The 18,566-nt window shown below is 42.3% G+C and overlaps 1 protein-coding gene across 1 annotated transcript in view; it reads left to right on the forward strand.

Annotated features, from left to right (window-relative positions):
- Zmat4 (zinc finger matrin-type 4) overlaps positions 1 to 18,566 on the forward strand; it is a 327,753-nt gene that overhangs the window by 118,077 nt on the left and 191,110 nt on the right. The window contains exon 3 of the mRNA XM_051182141.1: positions 7,104 to 7,193. Coding sequence (XP_051038098.1) covers positions 7,104 to 7,193 — 90 coding nt within the window. The remainder of the gene's footprint in view (positions 1 to 7,103; positions 7,194 to 18,566) is intronic.

The raw sequence follows: 18,566 nt of genomic DNA on the forward strand, positions 1-18,566 counted from the left end.
CACCGGGTTGGCCTGTGGTAAAGCATGTAGGGCATTTTCTTGGTTAATTGACATGGGGAGGTCCAGCTCACTATGGGCAGTGCCACCCCTGGGCAGGTGTTCCTAGGTGCCATAAGTAAACAGGTTGAACAAGCCATGGAGAGCAAGCAAGAAGCGGCATTCTCCCATGGCCGCTGCATAAGTTTCTGCCTCCTTGGGTTCCTGCCCTGACTTCCCTGGATGATGAACTACAAGCTGTAAAATGAAATAAGCCCTTTCCTTCACAGATTATTTGGGTCATGGTGTTCACTGCAGCAGTAGAAACATTGACTGAAGCCACTGCTTTGTGCAGCGCTTCTCCAGGGTACCTTTCTTACCCATATCACTGTGTGTCTTTTGCTTTACTGATTAAAAAAATTCCAGAGTGAAGATTAGATGTGTCCAGATTTTCCTTAGAGTTGAAGACTTTTGTTTTTACTTCATTTGTTTATATTTTGTGTTAGTGCAGCCATAATGGCTGGTCTTGTAGGTATGAGTTCCTCAGTTCCAACCCTCCCCCTCCTCCTTACCTCTGCTTTTCAGACAGGATCTCACTTCATTCCAGCATGCCTTGTACTGACTTGCAGCATCGAATTCATGATCCTCTCTCTACCTCCCAAGGGCTGAATTACATGCATGATGTCCCGCCTAGCCCCCCTTTCACTTCTTTATCTGATTTTTTTTCAACACAATTTGTTTGATCTTAACTTCTGCAAAGATCTGCAGTGCAACCCTGCTCTTGAATGCTATAAAAGACCTTCAAATTATGTGATGGCATTTTTAATTTCCTTCCTTTATTAACTCAGACGGTATCATCTCAATCAGTTGTCTGGTTTCATTTTTCAGGTTTTGTATCCTTGGTTCATTTTTTTTTCATCCTCTCATTAAATGACACAGCATGTATGCCCTGACAACTTACTTCCATTTGCCCTTGTATGTACTTTGAAAACAATTGTTTGATCTCTCCTCTGAAGATCTGCTGAAAGCTGTCCTTGGCATGGGCAAACCCCTGATTTCTGTCACTAACACCACCAGAAATTTCCTCTAATCACATAGTGCTTTACTGTGTGTTGCTCACCCCTGGCAGGCCAGAGGCTAGAAAGGCCTACCACACCCTTCTGTTGAGCATTGATGAGGCTACTGGGATCCTTTCAGGATCATCCAGGCACTTCCAGCTCTAGGAGTGGCTGCAAACCCTGTTGGTAACCCACAGCCTGTGAAGAAGACCTGAAACCTGGTCTTGGGCAGGTCTGGCTTTTTCTGTGATAGGGAAACCTTCCTCCAGAGTTTGCCCTTCTTGCCTTTTTCTATGGCCCAATGTGCACACTCACTCAGTGTGGGAAGGTTCTGGAACAAGCTTACTTCTGTGGTAATGTTGAGGGAAGTTTCCGTTCTACCATATAGTGCAGCCATTCAGTCTCAAACACACAGAGGCTAATTATAAGCTATTTGGCTGATGGTTCGGGCTTCTTATTGGCTCTCTCTCTTAATTATTAACCCATTTCTATTAATCTGTGTATATCTACATAGTCTTGGCTTACTGGTGATGTCTGGACTTCTTGCTCCCTCAGCAGCTACATGGTGATCTTTCTGGTGACCCACTTTCTGCATTCCTTTTCCCAGCCTTCCCCTAGTCAGTAGCCCTGCCTATACTTCCTGCCTGGCTACCTCCTGTCTGTCTATTGGCCAAAACAGCTTTATCCACCAACCAATAAGAGAAATACATATTCACAGCACACAGAAAGACATCCCCCATCAGTGGTAAGAACAGAAGATGTAGAAGTTTAGAAGGAGGCCATTGTCTAAGCAACCTGTAATGCTTATGGTTTTCCTGCCTTTAACCTTGACTCCTAGTATGCTAGGGCTCATACCCAGGGTCCTTTGTCATGATCCCTTAAGTGGAGACCTACTAGGACAGCTTTCCTTCTATGCTTTGAGGGAGAATCCTTATCTCCTCTTGGACGATTCTCTAAACCCCAGGGAGTTAGACTCATGGTGTTTGTTGTCTTGAAATACGTCAGAGATGGTGGCCTGTGAAAATATCAGTTCTATAATTATCAGTCTGTTCTAGGTTCTCTCGTTTCCTCGCTGCTCTTGGCTTTCTTTAGCTGGTTTCTGGAGGAGGTATAGTTAGACGGCTATGATGAAACAAGATGGTAAAAGACTTATCTAGGAAATCAAGAACGAATCATGATGATTATTTAAGATCACACCTCTCCTGCCAGCCTCACAACTGAGATCTGAGGATAAAATGAGATGACAAATGTGAAAATTCTATGAAGACTGCCTGAAGAGTTATGCAAATACAAACTTGCTCTGTTGTTTCCATGTTTGGTTTAAGGAGAAGCTGGTACCCTCCTTGGAAGCAAACTCAACTTAGACTTTTTAAAAAAGAAAAAAAAAAAATAAGGAGCGTGAAATCCTGGAAAATGGCTATTTTGGTGAAGCACACATCAATTCCAACTCCCATGTTCTGCCCCCTTCTGCTCAGCAATCTGAAATAGAGGTTTGCAATTTTCCTCATTCCCCCAAAGTAGTTCCACTTTTTGTAGTTTCCCGGAGTGCCAAGAGATTCCTCCCTCCGATGAAACCTTTCTTCAGATAGGTCTGACCTAGCACAATGCCCAGGCAGGGCAAAAGCTTTGGGGGAAAGTGGAGCAGTTGGGATTTGCCCAGACCATCTGGGAAGCCTGTGGCTTCAGTGAAGAAAGAAAAGGCTTTTCCTAAAATGCAAAGGCAAAGGCAAGAGAGACCCAGGATGACTCTTACCACTGGACTAGTCAGTTCCTGTTTACCTTTTCTTCAAGTAATTGCCTTTTCTCTCTCCTGAAACTCTACTAGCTTCACCAAAATCCCAGAGTATTGTTTTCTATTGGAAGTTACTGTCCTTTGGTAGCTTCTCTCTCTCTCTCTCTCTCTCTCTCTCTCTCTCTCTCTCTCTCTCTCTCTCTTTCTCTTCTCTCTCTCTCTCTCTCTCTGCTTTGTGGATTTCACATTATGCATCCCGATTCGAGATCCCATTTACTTTCCTGTCCCCTTGCTTCTTACTTCTGCCCTTACAACCTCCCCCACAAAACAAATTTAAAAGTAAATCCAAAATGCCAGAACCTCTCTCCTCAAAACAAAAACGACCCAGTGAGTCACACAGTATACCATTTGGTCCATACATCTTCTGAATTGTTCATTGCAGTGAGTCTGCATTGGGCGAACCAGCTGGGGCAGGACTGGGAGTTTGTGTGGGTGTTGATGATGAGGGAGAGCTGCTGGGATGACAACCCAGCTACCACCTAAACCCAGAACCAGGCCTATAATTAGCCCACCCCAACATCCACCTCATCTGTAAACTGCTGGAGTGTGAAGGAGCCAATCTGCAGGATCTCCATAACACAAGGAAACAATAGGACATCTAAGAGGGTCCCAGTGAGGGGCCAGTATTGATGGTGTAACAGAAGCCAGAGGCCTCGGTATGGACCAATGACTCTTCACAATGAACACTTAGTCTGCCCTTTTATACTTTGAAAGACAGTGCACATTGTCAGTAATGACAAATCTTGACAATATAGTAAGAATGTATTGCCATTGTCCTTGTCTGTTTGTGCCAAATGGGACAATTCTGGTGATGTGGACACATTGACTACCTCTGCCTTTCAATACACAGAAGCTGAAAATGTACCACACAGCGGACAGCACATGTGTTACTATTGCGCCATATGTACCAAAATAAAGTTTAAAATGTCAAGTGAGTGTTTTTCCTCTTGGGTTAAGAAGGCTTGTGTATGCACTTGGATCATTGATAAGAACCAATTATACCAGTCTACACTCTACACTCAGAACATTTCAGATCAGTGGTGGCTTTTACTAGATGTAATCATGTGGATAAAAAGTAAACTTAATGCAGAATTGTCAGGGTGTGAGTATTTCCATACTATTGCTACATATTACAGGCAAGTTTGTTAAAGAGATGAAACTCAAACTCAAATGCTCAATTTTGCCCAACAAATCCTTTTCTCATTCACCTCTTCCTGATACACTTAATGGCCATTGCGTAATTTAGCTTGGTATTTGGCATTCTTATTCTGTGTTCCTCATATAGCAAATGTTTGCCACTTTTCCCTTTTGCATAAGGTTACTCCACCAGGCTTCGACTGTTGATCGAGCTGCTCCCTCCCATATTTGTGTTCAAAGTAGGCACTGCTAAAGTGAGCATCTTTGCTGCAATTTAATTTTAACTTTCTGTGGGAAGTTTGTTCGTTAGAATAAACGGAGTGGTATTCCTGTGCCAAATTTCAAGGAATTTCTGGAAGGTGCTGGTCATAGAAGTCAGATGGAGACACAGTTAAGTGCCTGAGTCTCCTGATGAGGATGTGATGAAAGACAGGACTCATGGGGATGTCTGTTACAGCCTGAAGTCTCAGGGACAAACTTCAGGGACTCTTTCCATAGTTGGTCCAAATGTCAGTGCTCTAACTGGAAATGGAGTGGGCTGGCTGTCCCATTCCTTCAGGGTCAGCTGTGGGTAGAAATGTAGGATTTGACTCTGGAATTTGGAGAAAGTGATGGGGAGGAACAGGAAGTTCAAATAGAGGGGTGTGGCTCACTCCTGTCAGAAGGACCATGGTCCTGGAGCCATAATGCTTTCCAAGCCTCAGGCAAAGCCATGGGTGCTCTGTGCAAATAGGACCTTGGAAGCTGAAGGGAGAAGATCAGGTGTGCAGTCATCAAAATTGCTGAAAAGCCTCAAATTCCCACCTCTCTTCTCACTAATGGATTCAGAGAAAGGCCTGTCATTTATTCGCATTTTCCATTTCAGCTAATGGGTTTTCACTAGTTTTGTCAAACTGCAATTAAATAACTTGGCAAATGTTGCCTTTGACACAGTCTTTCGAGAGAAACAGCATACTTGAGGAAAGGGAGAAAAGGGGCCACGAGGCAGGCCATACTGTGAGAGTTCTGAATTTGTCATCACCCCATCCTCTGGGTATATTGGTAGTTCAGGAACTGCCAAGGAGGAAATATGTTTTGGTCCATGTGGATGTGAACAGTTACTGCTCTGTTTACCAATTACCACGCGCATCTGCTTTGCCTCTCACACAGGCTATGTCCTGAAGACCTTTAAGAGGTCTTTTTTCATTTTCCTCCATGTGGCTGTATTATGAATAATATCAGCATCTATATCCATCCCCATGATAAAAAACAAATGTATGTAGGTTTTAGTAACCAGCATTCCACACACATACACGACATACTAGGTTTATACCATATCATTCTTAAACATATTGGAGAAGTTGAACAATGCTGGATCATGGCATGTCCTCACAGGCCTCTAGCTCTCCATCCTATCATTTTCCCAGTTTCCAGTCAAGAAAACACTCCAGCCAACCTTAATTAGAGCTTGCTCTGGAACCTAGAGATGACCACAATGTGTTTTTAGTCATTTACAAATGTATACATTTTCATGCTCGATTACTGCTTTTAAACCCATTTTAAGGCCTTGAGAAGTGTCCAGGGACTGTTTGGAAGTGTAATCATCTTGTTCTAGGATGAATAATGGGATTATAAAATGATGAATGAGGAAGGCAGGGAGAAAGGATTTATAGTATATGCTGCAAACAAAATGCAACTCACTGGGTTTTCTTTGAAAATCCCTTTGCCTTGGTGGCTAATCCATAAAAGTAAGCCATCGTTTGGGAGGCTGGCTAGCACTCAGCCATAAATGAAGATAGAAGGAGGCCTGCAGAAGGAGGTAATCTCCAAGTAAAGGGCAGGGAAATGGGATTGGAATAAGAATATGGGTCAGGAAACTGGTGTAGTCAATGGGAAGAAGATTGGGTTGTGGAAATCACTGTGTTGCATGTGAAATCATCTTGCTCAGTTCTCACAACAGCCACAATAGCATTTTTGTGTGTGGAGAAAAATCCCACTCATTTAGACCAAGAGTACGCTCTGTTGCTGTCTGGTCTGACATCATGCAAGTGGACGGTAGATCTGGGACTGGGTCCCTGACCTTCAACGATGCTTTCTCATGACACTCTCTTCTTTCCTGATTCAAGAAGAACATGACATTTAGAATTCCAATATTCTTTGAAGTGACAGAGGTCAGGCCTGGGGTCATTTGATTACAGGACTAGGAGAAATAGGTCAAGATGGGACGAATTTCTCCTTGCTGGCCTTGGACCAGTCAATGGCCCACAGAACTTCCCCATTTCTTTGAAATTATTTGCTTGTAGGACACTTGAGCTCTGGCTAGTTGCCAGGCTTGCTGTAAGTGCCACACACCTGGGGGCTCTTCATGCCTCAAATCTGGGTTTAGCAGAGATGTGAGAGCAAATATCCTACTTCTCTTTTTTATCATAGTCGACCTGACCATAATTTTCCTCTGCTTACCTGTCTTTTGACATCAATTAAATACATGCTATAAAATAAATTTTATTTATCCTGAAATGATAATTGGTTTATGATTGGGGAATAATTTTTAAGGGCTGTTACTTTTGTTTAACTGTGAAGCTATGCTACTTTTCCTGTCTAAAACGTCTGGTGAGCTAATAAAAAGCTGATTGTCCAATAGTGAGACAGGAGAGAGGAATAGGCAAGGCTGGCAGGCAGACAGAATAAATATGAGGAGAAGTTTGGGATCTAAGATCTGGGAATGAGAGAGGAAGGAGGAGGGCTTCAGGGGCAGCCCCATGGCCACACAGCCAGACATGGGGTAAGAAGGAAAGGAAAGGGTACAGGAATAGAGAAGGATAATAGAAATGGAATAATTTAAGTTAAGAAAAGCTGGCGAGAAACAAGCCAAGCTAAGGGTGAACAATCATAACTAAGAAAAAGCCTCCATGTGTGGTTTATTTGGGAGCTTGATGGTGTGTCCTCCCCCCACCTCCCCACCAAAGTCAAAATAATAAAGAGCCTAAAGAGTAAAACATTGCATAACAGCTTAGAAGCTGAGTCTCATGGAATCCATGGGAGCACAAGAAAGTATTTTCTACTGACAATACCTTGCATTTGTGGTCATTGTCTGCATTTCCAAGTACTCCTCACAAGCAGCTACTATTTTAACAGTATCTCCTTTTGTTTGCCTTCCCTAGAGTCGAAAACATGCAAGCAAAGTCCGACTATATTACATGCTGCACCCCAGGGACGGTGGCTGTCCTGCCAAGAGGCTCCGGGCAGAAAACGTGAGTATGTGGTACCACATGATGCCATGGGTGATTTGCTATGAATTTTGTAGGTGTAAGAATAGTAGGTATGCCTAGCTGAGTGCCAAAGCTAAAAGAATGGAGGTAATGATCATTTGCAGGCAGGGTTACAGAGGGGAGAGATTCTTGTCTATTGGTATGCTTTTTCTTTTCTACCAGAACTTGCTAATACCCTTGGGCTTTTGGTGATGTTTCTCTGGAGCCCTTCAGAGAAAGAAGATGCAGGGGTGCTGGGACAGAGCCAGCATCGGTGACAGGAAGATAGAGCCAAAGACATGTGTGAAGACAAGACCTACAGGGCAAAATTGTCAGAAATACCAAATGCTTTGTTCTTTACATATTTGATTTCTCTGCCGTGTAGAATGGAATGTCAGCTTGTTAATTTATAATGAAGACTGTACATAACTTCTACAAAGAGACATACTCGGGCTTTTTGATCAGTGACCCCCTCTCCCTGTGGGAGAATTTACTTGGGAAGACAATGAAAGTTGGGAAATTGTTTGAGGAATAATGTCAGAGCGCTGGGTTCTTTCCAGCCAGGCTTTTCTCTTGGCAGGGACTGCTATGTAGGACATCCTCATCCTCTAGCTACAGAGGTCCTGCATGCTAACACTTAACATTAGACACATTAAATGTTGGGTTCTGAGAGGCTGTGGTACCAAATTGGTACCTTGAGTCATCAGTTTGTAGGCATTGATCTTTTTAATGTGATCATTGAAGAAATATTGCAGAACATGGACTTGTGGGGGGCAGTTCTGGGAAGGAAATAAAAGATCAAGAAACTGTATCTGAAGGTGGAGAGTCTTTGGATTGTTCCCTCACACCAATGTCATGTATGACCCTTAGCATTGTAGCATGATCTGATTGCTTGTAGACTGACCAGAACACTAGAGTTATCATTTTTGCCAGGCAAGGTAGGATTCAGAGCTTGTTTGAGGAAACAAAATAAAAACAAACAGAAAAACAAAAACAAACAGAAAAACAATGACATGGAAACTTCGCAAACTCTCAAGGCCCAGAACTCAGTCTGCATTTCACTTTGGCATCTGACACAAGTAATTGACCCTGTGTGGTCAGTAGAATGCTAGTAATTATACCTCCCTCACTAGGTTTTGTGACTATTACATGAAACGGTAAGCATGGTGTACATTGGTGATGTGGTATCTATCACAAGGAAACAAGTAGACACGGCTGTCATGCTGGCAGGAAAGTGGTAGAGTAGTAAGAGCTCAGTGATGCATAAGGATTAGCTTTGATAACACAGTGCATTGATTAGCAATGTTTGAAAAGAATCACAGAGGCAAAACATAGGGGAAGCCTGCAAAAAGGTCCCAGTCAGGGAAGCTGGTTGCTGAGGGGCTGGCATTTGCTGGGCTCTGGGATATGAGTGGAGGAGTCTATCTGATGGAAGGGGGCATGCAGGAGGGAGGGAAAGGGTGCCAATGCCTTGGCTGCATGCCTGTCAAAACCTCTTGGTAAGCCACAGATGAAGGAGCCTTACTCAGCCTTTGCGGAACGTCAGAATCCTGTTCCTACACGGGAATCATACCTTCTGCTGAGGAACAGATAGAGCAGAGCAGAACAGTATATATTTCTCAAGATAACCCAGGAGTGGTTCCTGGATCCTTCCTCAGGAGTTATGGGTGCTTTACTTTCACAGTCAGGAGATGGTGAACTTCAGGCCTACTGGATAAATGGCTATGTGGACATCATATATTTATTACTTACATGTCATCATGAATGTTTCACTTGTTTGTGAGCATCTTGGCCTCTAAGGGGTAGGAACTGAAAAGGAATGGGTCTCAGGCTGGCTTTGTATTTGTAGGATGGAGGACATGGCTGTTGCCTTTTGCAGAAGATCTATGATTTGCCTCATGTGGGCTCTGTCCTGGCCAATAACCTTGAACACAGTTCATAGAAGGGGAGACATTTGGTTTTTAGAACAAGGAGAATTTTTAAGGTTTCTTATTACCCCTTTGAAAATACCCCTCCATGTATCCTGGGTTTTGGAAAATTTTTATCTACCAATGATTTATTATTCATCAAATTATTTTTCATAACTTATTAATCGTACTATGAAAGTGAATCATGAACGAAAAGCAACAAGCTAATCTTGCTTTAGGTGAAGGCATGGGTGGTGAGTTTGTTACCCCCGTGTGTACATTTCATAGGTGAAATGCCATTTCCACTATACATTTTAATGTGCTGGGTAGAGTTCAGAAACAGTTTCAGCTTCTGTCCAGGGCTCTGAAGGCATGTGCTGTATCAGGAGTAACTTGTCATGTACAGACGCACACTGAGAAAGCAAAAGAATGAATATACCATGCTCAATGATCAACCCATATATAAAAGGAGAAGGCTGACTTCCAACTGGTAGTAATTAGTCCAGCCAAGGAGAACAATCTGCTGTAAGTCGTACTTAGATGGTGGCGGATTGTTCTTTCTGAGAACAGTCCAAGAAGACCCGCATTAACTATAATGAGAGGCACCCAGCTGGACTGTTCTTCATCAATGGCAGCATCCTTAATCTTTATGCCTTGCTGCCAGTTCTGGACCAAGCAGAGAATGGCAGACATGCACCCCACACAGTGGCACAGGGTGCTTTGCCTCTAGCTGGCTCTCACCCAGCTTCCCCGACAGCAGTCTATAATCAGGGCACAAATGACTGAAGGCTTCCTTGTTTTCTATGAGGAAGCCTCCTTCTCTTTCTGGCTTTGAATCTCCCTTAAGTCCAAGTGATGGTGGTTGGCTCAGAAGTGTACCAAAGGCCATATAACTAGGTCTTGCACTTAGTAGAATGTCTCTGCTTGTTTCCACAGGGCTGTAACATGAGGATAAGATCAGTTTCATAACTTACAGCTTCATATGGGATGTCACTTGTGTTTGCTTAGTGCTTTGTTTTTACACTTTACTGTTGGCCATCTCTCTGTTAGCACCCTGGCTCCCCGAGGGATCCACAGCTCTTCTGACTTCTGTGTTTCTTCTACCCTCCCCAATTCCTGGTGCTGTGGTATGTTTGTAACCTGAGTCGGGGACTGAGACATGCTTCCATATCTTTCCCTTAACTCCAGGAAAGGGAGGCTTCTGAAAACGGAAAACAGGTTCCTGGATTTCCCCAGGCTCCTTGTGCATGCCATTCCTACCCTACTGGCAGCCCTAAGAGAACATGTGGTACCCCACATGTAGAATGGAAGTGAAGAGCCTATGTTTTTAAACCCTTCATCCATTTCTATCTCAGGCATTTCTGGCTTCCTAAAATCCCATTTGTATCTTAAAGACTCTGCAGCTGGATCTTCTGTCCCCCCCCCACCACAAACCCCCTCCCCTGAAACTTTAGAGCAGGACATTTTCCTTTGAGGCCAAAGAGTAAAATCAAATATGAAATCAATTTTTATAGCTGATTGTCTTAAAGTCTTATTTTCAATAATTCTTGACACGCTTGAGTCAGATGGACTTGAGAGATGCACTAACCCACACTGGCTCTGCCTCGCACTACTGGCCTTCTCATTATCTTCTCCCCATGCATCACATGCTTTTGCAAACATCTATTTAGGAAATAGCACTTTAAGGAAAACTTGGGTTCAGATTTTGTTGCTTTTAATTCTCGAACAGCATAAACAGCTGCCAATCAAAGTTGCCAATCACTGCCAAGTAAACAACACATTTTTTATAGAGTTGTTATATAATACCCTATAAAGGGTGCAGCTTGCGTTTGATTAGTATGATGAGGATGCACAAATTCACTTTGAGGTCTGAAACTTTCAGCATGGCTTGAGGACTTTCAGATCCCAGCCATTGTGGAATCCAGGTGGGAGTTGAGTCTAGACTTTTCTTATTACTGAGGTAAAATGAGGATGAAGATAGATATGCCATGGCATGCCACAGCTGAGCTTGCTACCCTACTGCTTTCCCTCCTTTCTCGAAGCTGCCTCTGACCTTTGGTATCAATGCTGAGTCCTGATCTAGAACAACGTTACTGGCACATTCTTCACATGTGGTCTAAGCAAGTGACTTTAGTAGCATTTCCCCTCAATCTCTGTATAAGGTAGAGGCAGGCATTATCTGTAGGCAAAGATATTGAATGACTTGACTCAAGTCAGACAGCTGGTAAATGACAGTGACATGTCTGGGAAAACAGAAAACAAAATCAAAGAAAGCTTTTTTTTCTGGGTGTGTCCCCTGGCTTTCTTATGCTACTTCAGGAGACAGCTTGTATGCCTCCTTAAGTGCTGGGAAGCACTAGACACTATTTCACCTCCATACCGGTGAGATTATTCACCAAATACAGCATTAGGAACGAAAGTCTAGGTTAAAAACCGAATGTGGAGACATGTGCCTGTGGTCACAGAACTTAGGAGGTGGAGGCAGGAGGATCAGGAATTCAGGCTTATCCTGAGCGGAGAGGGGAAAGACCTGGGAGAGGAGGGAGATGGATAGATATACATAGATATGGATAGATATGTAGATATAGACAGGGAGATAGATGGATGATAGGTGATAGATGGATCGATAGAATATACATGAATGTCTGATCTAGTAGACACAGATAGCAGTCTTTCGTCTGTAGCCCTAATACACATTGTGCCTGAACTCTGCTTTCTTCACTGGTATGAGCTGGATTCATAGTAAAAATTTTAAGGCAGGTGCATTTCCACACCCACTGGGTGTTTGGACTCCCAGACTTAGAGTTAAAAGATGGGGCTCTGTTCCTGGCTCTGCTACATATTAGTTTGATAACATTGTTTTGAACGGCTGAACCTTAATTACTATGATTATAACTGGGGCTGTAATTACTGCTCTTGCCTGTCTTTCAGAAGTGTGAAGGGGCTCAAATAAAATCTTCCCTTTTGTGAAAGAGCATGATAGAGTCTGAAGGGTATGGAAAGTGTTAATGCAGGGAGACTTGCCTTTGTTTATGGATTATTTCCTGATTTCTGGTGCCTCCCACAACTAACCAGCCCATGTCTATGGACTTCTACTATGTGTACAAGTAGGGACACATTGCAAAGGACACATGGAAGAGTGAAATGTGGGGCTTGTTGCACACCTGGAGAGGAAAAGGATGCACAAAGGAAGGAAAGAATTAAGTGTCATCCTGACGTTAATGAATCAGAGAAGTTATTGCTTCACTAGGACTTGGGAAGTTCTAGAGGACTGGATAAGGTTGGTGTGAGTATGGGGCTTGCTCAGGGTGGGTTCTTGTATAAAGCTTCAGAGGCAAGTAAAGTCTTGTGGGGACTTAGTGAGGCAGAGACTTCCAAAGACCCTTCATACTGACTTAATTAATTGATTAATTTTATATGCATGTTTTTCTTCTACATGTATGTCTCTGTACCATGTTCCTGTCTGTTGTACACAGAGACCAGAAAAGAGCTTTGGACTCCCTGGGCCTGAAGTCATAAATGGTAGTGAGTCACCAATGTGGGATCTGGGAATCAAACCCAAGTCCTCTGGAAGGGAAGCCAGTGGTGGTAACTGCTAGGGCATCTCTCCAGCTCCATATTGACTTTTATTCAGCATTTATTTAGAAAGACCCTTTGAAAAAATTCCAATAAAATGTTTCTTCTATATATAGGGGGAAAGGGAGAGTAGTTAGGAGGAAGAGAAGAATTAGCAGGGATGGGAGGGGCAAATAAGATCTAGATGCATACATGTATGAAGATGTATCACTAAACACATTATGTGTAATTAGTTATGCTATGAAAACACTAAACAATGTTTCTTTTATATTCAAAGTAAGGAACAGAATCTATATATGAACTGTAACTTTAAAACTTGTTTGCAGTTGGTTAGCTTAGGAATAGTTAAAGCTGCTTGCCTCTGGCCATGATGGGATGGCTTCCATGAACACACTTAGGATTTATTGTTTGACGTATATTTCTAGTTTCTCTGTTTTTATTATGAGGAACCACGCCCCTCTTTCGTTTCCTCCTTTCCTTTCTCTTCCCTCCCTCTTGCTTCACTTCCCCTTCCTTCAGCTTACTGTTATTAATTTCCGAACAAATGACGTTGGGAGCCTGGTAGAAGGTTTGTAATGTAGGTGATGGCAAACTCTTGGGTTTTCTTTTGGTGAAGAAAATCACAACGCAGAGTTTTGCACATGTTAAACATAGGCTCTACCAGTGAGCTACACTATCAGCTCCTAAGTCTCCTGTCTTTAGTAAATCACAGTTGTTATTGTATTCATGATCATATGACATAATATACACACATAATACATAGATACATACATACATACATTTATTCATGAAACCTTGCATCCCAGTTAGCCTGGCCTGAGTCTGGGACTAAATTCTCTAGGAATTATGTGCAGTTTGCATGCCCAGTATATGAGGGAGATGAAGTGTGGATGGGTGTCTTGTCTTTGTGAGTAGAGAGTTTCTTTGCTATAAATCAAGTTAGCTTTGCTCAAGGCAATAGTCTTGTAGATTTAGTCAGTGGAAGTTTGGCTTAATGGACACTTTTGTTTTATTTTGTCTGTTTTCTTTGAGTGCAAGTTCTGTCCCATTTCAGCTAAGTCACCCAACCCACTTCTCAGCATACTTCCTCCTCTGCCTGATCCTCATGAGGATCTGGGAAAGCTGGGCTGCAATATGGGGTGCTGTTGGAGAGTGGGTTGGTTGGTAGGGTGAGACATGTATTTGGAGGTCAGCAGAGATGTGCAGAAATGAGTTCAAACCACTATGGACATGGTAAAAGTATATGGCAACTAAAAGCTTGGAGCTCAGTAAGGAGGGCTTTGACATAATAGTCTTCTGTAACTGAAAATATAATCATCAGAATGAAGGCAGGAAGCTCTTCTTTGCAGGCTGAAGCATAGCAAGGCTAGTAAGTCCTGCATCTGTAGAGAGGAGGTGCTGTGATGGGGACTCACTCAAATCATGCTTATTTGTAGTTAGGGTATTAGATGAAGAGTTCTGTGTGTATGTGTGGATTCCCTTTTTGCAGGTTTGTTACTATTATGGTGTCGCTCTAAAATGATCCCCCAAAGCCATGTCCTAAAGGCTTGATTGCCAACTCAGATTTTTAAAGTGATTTGACCTTTGGCTCTAGCCCCAGATAATCAGTGGTTTATACCATTAATGAGGTTCAAAATCTAATCACTTTTGGAGGTGGTGAAAACTTTAGGAGGCGGGGCCATTCTGGAGGAAGTTGTTCATATCCTGATGAACCTCCTCCTTTCCCTGGCGTTTGCTTCTTGATCTGAGGTGAGCTGCCATCTCTCCTACACTCATTTCTGTCATCATTATATTTTACCTTAATTAGGGTCAAAGTAATTGCGCCTGCTAGCCTTGGTCTTAATCCTGGAATACAGGGAACATTTGATTGATAGTTGTGTTCCCAAGTGGGGTCAAGCAAGGTGATGCACTCTTGATATCAGCTTGTACCAAATATAGCTTTTTCAAAGTCAACGCGGTACCACCCCCCACCCCATTTTTGTGTATTTGGGTTGGATTTCTTTTTTCTTTCTTTTTTTAATGGCCTCTGAGCACAGACTTGAAATATTGTCTGGTATGATGTGCCTTAGGGAGAAAATACATGTCTTCACTAAGCCCATAATGTATACTAAATGATGTGTCTTTAGAACAGAAACATGTATAAAACAAATTACATATCGATCAATGCATAAGAATGTAAGCAGAGCTTGTGGGGATTGAATATCCCTGAAGGGGAGGAGTGATGATCCAGTGTTTGCTAATTCAGTGTCTATAATGACTCAGTGAACCATAACATTGCAAATCATGAGAGCCAGTCATGTGTGTTCACACATATACCTACCCATGTACAATTGTGTTACTTTCCATGGTGCATGTGGATACCACATAACTTATGTGGTTACCTACTGTTACTTAGGTTTTAATCTTACACATTATCACACAGAATGTCTATGCCCTGTTGATAGATGTATATGCCCCCCTTGCATGCATAAACTGCACACACATGCAAATGAGCGAGACAGAGAAATAAAGAAAAACACAGACAGACACACACATAGTGACACAGAGAGAGGGAGAACTTTCTAGAAGTGGGGTTGCTCAATCAAAACACGTGTTTGTAATTTTGAAAAGTATTGCTGAGTTCCCAGTGTCTTTATAGACACTGTACTCATTAGTCATTTTGTAAGTACCCATTAGCTCTTGGAGTACCACAACCTAGTGGTGGACTGGTACACAGACATCTCTTAATTTTCGGTGTATATCCTAAGAACACACAAACTTTGTTTTTACAGGAGTGCTTTTTATACTAGGTACATTGCAGTGACATTAACTGTACAGGTGTAATTTACTTTTTCTCCTGATTTACCCTCTGTAGAGGAATGGCATGATGCTGTTCAGAGGTTCCAGTGAGAAGCTGTGACATGATGCATGGCACCATTTCTTGGGTCTTTTCAATGTTATTTGCAACTTCTATAGTTCTATTAGGGATGAGCCTGCTGCTCTTCTCTGAAAGATCTGAAGAGCAATTAGGAGATCAATAGGCATGGAAGGACAATTATTTCTATACCATATTAAATCAAGAACCAGAAATTAACCAAGGGCCAAATTCAGGCACTTCCTGTTTATGCAAAGTCTGCAAGCTAAGAATGGCTTTTACATTTTTAAACGGTAGAAGAAAGTTAAAGGAAAGATAACAATGGTGATGTATAAAATTAGATTAGGTTCAAATTTTAATGTCTGCAAATAAAGTGTTATGGGAACATTGCCACTTTTATATAAGGCAACTGACTGCTCACATGCTATGGACACAAAATCTGAAAGCTGGACACAAAATCTAAAAGCTGGAACAGTGAGCGTATGTCCCAGAAAACCTAAAATATGTGCTCTCTGGTCTGTCACAGAATGTGGTAGGCTGCCCCGGTGTGAAGTGGATGATTAGGGTTGGAATGTGTGTGTGGTAGGGGTTTGGCAGTTGACACTCCTTCAGGCTTGTGTCTCTGCATTCACAGCAATTTTCTCTGCAGGTGATGTAGGTGACGTGCCAGTCTGCTCTCCACTCACAGTTTTAGATTTATTGGCCATAAAGTTGAAAGTTTTGCCCATATGGAAGACCTTATGTGGACATTTGCATTGGAAATGTTTCCCAAAAGTTCCTGTGTTTGAAGGCTTGGATCTCAAGGATTTTAAGACGAGGTCATTAGTGATGATTGGATCATGAAGGACTCAAAGGACTTGATCTCACCAAGGAAACAATCCACTGAATTCATAACTGAGTGGGTCAGTAGGAGTTAGGGCCTACCCAGAGGAAACATATCACTGTGTATCTTTGAAGGGGATATCTTGTCCATACTTTCACTCTTCCATGATGTAAACAAATGCTGATTTCTCTCTGATCACTAGAACCCCTGGCCTCACCTTGCAATGGTCCCTTTTTCCTTGTTTGTTTTCTGCAGTCACTGTAGAATCTGTACTCTATATATGAAGATTTGGAGCTAGGAAACCTCAGAAGGGAGATAATGTTTGACATTTGTCTTTCTGAATTTGGATTATCTCACTCAATATGATCTGTTATCCTTCTATCCATTTACCTGAAAAAATTTCATTTTTATTTTTACAGCTAAAAAGTATTCCATAGTGTATAGGTACCAAATTTTCATTACCCGTTTATCAACTGAAGGACATTTAGTTTGTTTCTATTTCCTAGCTATTGTGAATAAGAATAAGATCATGGCTGAACAAGTATCTGTGTAGCAGAATGTCAAGTCCTGTGGATGTGTCAAGCAGCGGTAAGGCTGGGTCATAAGGTAGATTTTTTTAAGTTTTTGAAACTTCTCTGTACTGACACCCATCATGGCTATACCAGTTTGCAATCCCACCAATGGTGAATGAGGGTATCCTATTCCCCATGTCCCCTTCAGCATGTGTCGTTAGCTGTTTTGCTCATATTTGCCATTCTGACCAGGTTAAGTGAAATCATAAAGTAAAGATCTGAGTTTCCCTAATAGCTAGGGATGATGGGTATTTTTGAGCCCACTCTTTTTTTTTATTATTTTATTTTATTATTTTATTTTATATAACAAAGTCCAATTAAATGAAAACAAACATTTATAGACAATATTTGGGAATTTGGGCGCCGTTCTTTCCAAACTACTTCCTGCTGGTAAGGGGCGCTGTCATGGGGGATTCGAAGAAGATTCAGAAATCCTGGCTGTAGTCTGTAGGGCTGTTTTGTCCAGCTGTTTTGAATGTAGGATTAGCTTGTACTCTGTTTCAGGCGGTCTGGCATGATCAAACCACATTAGTCTGGAAGGAATCCACATCTTTTCATTTTCTGTGGAAACAAAAATAGAAATCCTTTTCCCCAGTAACTTGTCCTTCAACTTAAATTTTGGAGTCAAAGCATTTTTTTTTAATTTATTATTTTACATGTCCATCCCAGTTCCCTCTCCTTCCCTCCCTCCCTCCCTCCTTCCCTCCCTCCGTCCTTCCCTCCCTTTTACCCTCTCTGCCCTCTCACATGCACTCTAACCACCCTCCCCTCCCATCCCCCCACCCCAATTCCATATGTAGGGGAATGCCATCCAGTTGGGGTCATGTAGATCTGACAGGTCAGTGGATGGCACTTGAAGAAACCATCCTGAATGAGGTAACCCAGTCACAAAAAGAGGAACACAGTATGTACTCACTCATATATGGATTTTAGACCTAGAACAAAGGATCACCAGCCTATAATTCACATCACCAGAGGAACTAGGTTACAAGGTATATTCTAAGAGATTCATATAAAGTCCCTCACAGAACTGGGAAGGGACAAGTCCCCCAGAGCTCAGGGGAAGTGGGGGGGCAGCGAATGGAGAGAGAAGTAGGAGAAAATGAGGGGGAGGAGAGGAAGGCATGTGCAACCAGGAAGATTGAGCCTGGTTAGGAATAGAAGACAGGAGAGAGAGAGAGAGAGAGAGAGAGAGAGAGAGAGAGAGAGAGGAGAGAGAGAGATTGAGCCCACTCTTGCCTTTGCCCTGCTTCATTTGTGAATTCTCTGTTCAGATCCCAGGCCCAGTTTTTTAATAGGATGTTTGAGGTTTTTTATTTTATTTTTTTACTATATGGTTTTTGCTTTTCTTTTACATTCTTATATATTATGGATATTAATCATTCTTGTCAGGTGTGTAGCTCCCGGTGGAGCTGCCTTTTCACCTGATTGTTTCTTCAGCTCTGCAGAAGCGTTTCGGTTATCTGAAGTCCATTTGTCAATTGTTGGCCTAAATTCCTGGGTGCCCTGAGTCCTATTCAGAAACTCCTTTCTCACACACGTCATATAGGCTACTATTTCCATTCTAGAAGTTTCAGGTTTCACATTTAGGTATTTGATCAATTTGGAATTAGCAATGTGATAGATACAGGTCTAGTTCTATTC

The sequence above is a fragment of the Phodopus roborovskii genome, unplaced genomic scaffold (genome assembly GCF_943737965.1).
Source record: "Phodopus roborovskii unplaced genomic scaffold, PHOROB, whole genome shotgun sequence".
Taxonomy (NCBI): Eukaryota; Metazoa; Chordata; class Mammalia; order Rodentia; family Cricetidae; genus Phodopus; species Phodopus roborovskii.